General features: G+C 31.8%; 1 protein-coding gene across 1 annotated transcript; it reads left to right on the top strand.

Moving 5' to 3' along the window:
* Window positions 1-210: 210 nt before the first annotated feature.
* Window positions 211-5,462, top strand: LOC112466597 (beta-galactosidase-like; the record flags this gene model as incomplete). The annotated part of the gene is made up of 9 exons (XM_025034764.1): window positions 211-688; window positions 2,497-2,669; window positions 2,876-3,026; window positions 3,211-3,274; window positions 3,936-4,030; window positions 4,406-4,636; window positions 4,717-4,888; window positions 5,020-5,141; window positions 5,291-5,462. Coding segments are annotated over exons 1-9 (1,261 nt in total), but the record flags the coding sequence as incomplete, so codon positions are not given.
* Between the last annotated feature and the right edge of the window lie 4 nt (window positions 5,463-5,466).

Genomic DNA, 5,466 nt, shown 5'->3' with positions numbered 1-5,466 from the left:
GCACTGATTTTTTGTGAATAAAAGTGTGACAGATATTTTAAACGATCATCTAGATTGTTTTTAATAGAATCATACATGTAAGTTATACATGTAAATTGTACACGATAAGTTTAAATATGTCGAGATATACAAAAGAACCCGAGCAGCACAAACAAGTTCGCCAACGGTTAGGTTGGCCACTATAGATTCTACAGCGGCCAACCGCTGGTCAACTTATTTGTGCTGCTCAGGAAGTTTCTACTTTATTGCAAAATAATCGCCAAGTATATATCTTAAGGATATTACCGTACAAGAAACTTTCAGTTGAAATTTGTGTGTGAAATAAGTGCGTTGCTTAAAAATTCAGTACAATGTTTTGGTGACGTTTTTCGAATTCGAAAGTATACGCATGCATACTTGCACGATATCGAACCGATACTTGAGTAATAGTGTGACCGAAGAACGTGTATCTCTCCGATGATAAACTTTAAACGTCAATTGTCTGACGTATCTTAGGCACGCCGTCAAATCCGTCAAATCATCAGTGACGCGCGAGCGTGGATAGTGCATTAACAGCCGCATAGAAGAGTGCAACTGAAGTACCTACGACAAAAAGATTTATTCAAAAATGTGGTCATTGACGACTCTGCTTGTGACAACTTTGGCATTCGGTAGCGCTATATCGAAGACAGTTAACTTACCGAGTAACGTATGTTGAATGCTATCTATTGTATAATTTTTTTATATTTTATATGTTCAATATATACATATATATATATACAAATCTACAATTTTGCGGTACGCTACTATTCGTTTCCTCTGAAATATATAATAGATTTTCCTTCATTTTCTATTTAATTAAAATTTTTAATTAATCTACACGGAGAAAATTTTATAGTAAATATTACTATGGTGTCGCACTAGCTGCGGACCATCGAGGAATTTTAAGTTAAATTACTATGTTTATGGTAAAAATTACGTTATTTAATCGTTTTTAAAACAATAATTATAGTATTTTACCTTGAAGTTCCTCGATGGTCCGCAGCTAGTGCGACACCATAGTAATATTTACTATAAAATTTTCTCCGTGTATAGATCAATGTTTAAAAGAATTCTTATATATTGAAGGTTTCCACATATTGTCTTATTAACAAATAAAAACATCTATTTGCATTACATTTTAATTTCCTGAAATTAAAAACATTGGGGCAACGATATTAACTAATTAAAATAATAATCAAATAACTTCATCTAAATTTGTTTGTATATAAATATACGGCACATAAATGTACAGATGTGCCAAAAGCGGATAAAACTGTAGCAAGAAAGCAGATAAATATAGTCTGTCAGTTGATACTGATTGCTTAACCGGAAATAACGGTGGCAACAGTTTTAGAAAAAGAGAAAGAGTTTTGAAATAGAGAAATTCTCTAACTTTTTTGAAAGATAAATAGGATTTTGCAGGTTGCTTTTTTATCCCAGGTTACTTTTTTAAATTAAGAACAAAATGTCAATCGGAATTCTTAAAATTGTCGATACCGTTTAGAAAGTAAAAATAATGTATTGAATAGAATACCACATTTGATTTAATAAAATAAAATACAACATTGGTTCATGCACAATTCGTACATGAAGTATGTTCGCGTATAAATCATAAAATTTGAATGCAAGTCATAAAGATTGATTCTGACCGATTGACAATTGTCCTCGACCTCGTATTACAGATATAGTCATCGCTGATTGAATGGAACTGAAATGTTACTTGAATTTAAATTCATTTTTTACATAGACATATAAATGAACGTGTATTTGTATTTAAAGCGTACTAAACCTTTATGATCTTTTCATGACCTTTTTAACTAAAAGGATTGTTTGATTAAATTTTTTAATGAGGTTTAAACATGTATTTAAATTACACACAAAATGGTATGTTTTGATAAACAAAAGAAGATTTATATATGAAATTACGTACATACATCTATGTATTTATTCGTGTTCTCATTGCGAAAAGCGATAGAAAAATATTACAGAATGTCTGTTGCGTTACTTACATGTTTCTGTGAGAACGTCTTTATCTCTACGATTAACCTATCGGAGTCGGGATAATGATACCGTCTGGTCAAAGTTAGAAGATGAAGAAAGAGACTGATAATCAACTGGCCGTACAATAACCGACCTCAGATGATGACCTTTCAATTACAAATCCGCTAAAGCCAGCTCGAAAAAACATAACGAAAATGATATACATTTATGACACAAAGGACTGCATCAGTAACTTGAATGCCACATTTTATTCTACATAAATTATAAAAGTGCATGACATTAATTGAATCGTGAAATAAAAAATGTATAAAAATAAGCCCAAATTGTCTCTGAAGTATATAATACAAATATAGTAAAATATTGTGTAAAAATGGTTGGATTAGCGATATTCTAGAATATTAACTATTAATTGCATCGCTTTTTATAAAATTATTCTACTTATTGTTAGCAAGAATTTAGAACAAATGATTGCAGGATACGGAATGGCGATACGGTTTCGAAGTCGATTACGAGAACAATCAGTTTTTATTGGATGGAAAACCCTTCCGATATGTTTCCGGTAGTTTTCATTATTTTCGAGCGCCTAGACAATACTGGAGAGATCGTTTAAGGAAAATGCGAGCCGCGGGACTTAACGCTGTCTCCACGTAAGTTAAATCTCGTATTTTTGTAATTTACACGTTTTGTAATTTATATGATAATACAAGATAGTATTTACATTGTTGTGTCATGAATGTTAAGTACATCGATATTAATACGTAATAGATCTTTTAACTGTTTATGAAATTTAAAATAATGTCGCGAAATAATCAACGAATAATTAAATTTGTCTCTGTTCTCTCGCGATAAACAGTTATGTTGAATGGAGTCTTCACGAACCAGAACCAGGTCAATTTAATTGGGCCGGCGACGCAGATCTAGTAAATTTCTTAAATATTGCACAAGAAGAAGATTTGCTCGTGTTATTGCGACCGGGTCCTTATATTTGCGCGGAAAGAGACTTGGTAAATAAATATATACATTAATTGCTTAGTATAAAATTACTGGCGTAACTAGTTGTCTTTTGTCATCTGTTCTTTCATATCTGAGGCAAAACTTAAAAATTTGTCTCTTTACTTTTTTTTTTAATTATATATAGTAAAATTCAAAAAATATTCTATTATCTTAATAATCCTGACATACCTTTAGGGTGGTTTACCGTATTGGTTGCTTCGTGAAGTACCGAATATAAAGTTACGCACAAAAGATGCAGGTAAGCTATAATTCGTTTCACTGGATTATTATATAAAAACATTCTTCGGCCTTTGAAAAACGTTTGCGATTTTTTTATGTGGCAATAAATGTGTGAAGAAATAGAAAATTTACATATTATTGCTCTTATTATGATTTCGGGTATAATATATGCCGTTTTATAATATATGATATTTGTTAAATCAAATGTATTTTATTTCCGCACAAATTGCTCGATATAAAATTGAGATGTCAACCGATTACATTTCGCTACTTTTATGATAAGAGATAAGAATCTTTTTTTTAATTATTTAAATGAGATGCTTATATACAAGTATCAAAGATTACATCAATTTATATTATTTAAAAGAACGTCTTGACGATAAATCGAACCAAATCGTGGTGATGGTGGTCGTATCATCTTGGCGATTATAATGGCCAGTATAGAGTCGATTATTATTTCCATTGTTGTTTATTATTTGACTGGCGAAGTAAAACTGATTTATTTTGTAATAATCATTTTATTTTCCATAATAATTAATTCTTCCTCTTTTACCATTTGTCATATTTCAAATTGATATATTAATGATGCAAAATATATTAAAATATATTGATAAAATGATATTACTACAGCCAATTGTAGAATCCAATTTTATTACTTAAAAATTTATCTGTTTCCACAGATTTCGTGAGATATGCTACATTGTATCTAAATCAAGTGCTGGATAAAGTAGAACCACTTTTAAGGGGTAATGGGGGACCAGTAATTATGGTTCAGGTAACACCTATTTACGAGATTATTAAGAAATGTTATGATTATGTAACTTATGTAACATTATGTTTATCTCTTAAAATATTTATTGCGTTATCAAGATAAGTAACAATTAATATCGCTTCAGACATTATCGCTTTATGATGTTACCTTGTCATTGATGTTATATCACTCTGAGCTGATAACATCAATGACAAGACAAGAACAAGTCAATAACAATCGATAAACAACAATACAGTTGACAATTATTAAAGCAGATTTGAAGAAGTTGAAAAAAATTATCACAGATATGCTTTTTAATATGTTTATCTTCACGTGTCAATTACCAACTTTATTACTATTATTTTAATACTGTTGCCCTAAATTCAATCACAATAATAGATAGAAAACGAATACGGAAGTTACAATGCTTGCGACACGGAGTACACGGACATGTTAAAAGAAGTTTTTGTCAGAAAAATCGGCAATAAGGCTCTTCTGTATACAACCGACGGTAACTCCGCGTCTTTACTTCGATGCGGATTCGTACCTGGTGCATATGCCACCGTCGATTTTGGAACGGCCAGCAATGTGACTAATAGCTTTCAGATTATGCGCCTTTATCAGCCAAGAGTAAGCGATATTGTTTAAGAAATCACTAATTAATTAATTAAAATTAAAATGTTTGATCAAATTTGAAAATTGATGCGTAGGGCCCGTTGGTGAATTCTGAATTCTATCCAGGTTGGTTAACGCATTGGGGAGATATCTTCCAGAGAGTAAAAACAAAAGCTGTTACAAAAACGTTGAGGGAAATGCTTGCTGTAGGTGCTTCCGTTAACTTTTACATGTTTTATGGAGGTACAAACTTCGGTTTCACTTCTGGTTAGTAAACTTTTTATTAATTTCATGAATTGCAGCAAATAAAATTCTGATAAAAATAACATTTTATCGGTGCATATGATGAAATTATATCAGCAAATGTACTTTACTCAACGATTATTATTCCATCACAGGAGCTAATGGTGGGGTAAACGTGTACAGTCCACAATTGACTTCGTACGATTACGATGCTCCTTTGACCGAAGCCGGAGATCCGACAGATAAATACTTTGCTATAAGGGACGTTATCGGTCTCGTACGTAATTTTCTTTGTGATAATACACTATCACATTCTTTGTTTGTTATTACAAATTTCATTTAAAAAATTACTTTTTATTAGTTACCGGAAAACGCATAACAAATATCTATTTTATAAGTCGATTCACGTGCTCTTTGAAATTACAGTATTTGCCGTTGCCAAATATGTCTCTCCCAACTGTATCTCCGAAAGGCAATTATGGTCCAGTGTTATTGGAACCGGTACAGAAGTTGCTCGACAGTCAGTCTCCATTCGCGGTGATCCGGACGACTGGACACCAGCCTAAAACCTTCGAGGCTCTCTCGGTGAATCAAGGATTTGT

The sequence above is a fragment of the Temnothorax curvispinosus genome, unplaced genomic scaffold, assembly GCF_003070985.1.
Source record: "Temnothorax curvispinosus isolate PA1 unplaced genomic scaffold, ASM307098v1 QBEX01016423.1, whole genome shotgun sequence".
In the NCBI taxonomy this organism is placed as follows: domain Eukaryota; kingdom Metazoa; phylum Arthropoda; class Insecta; order Hymenoptera; family Formicidae; genus Temnothorax; species Temnothorax curvispinosus.
Note: the sequence above shows the minus strand (reverse complement) of the source record. Positions and strands in the feature narration are given on the sequence as shown.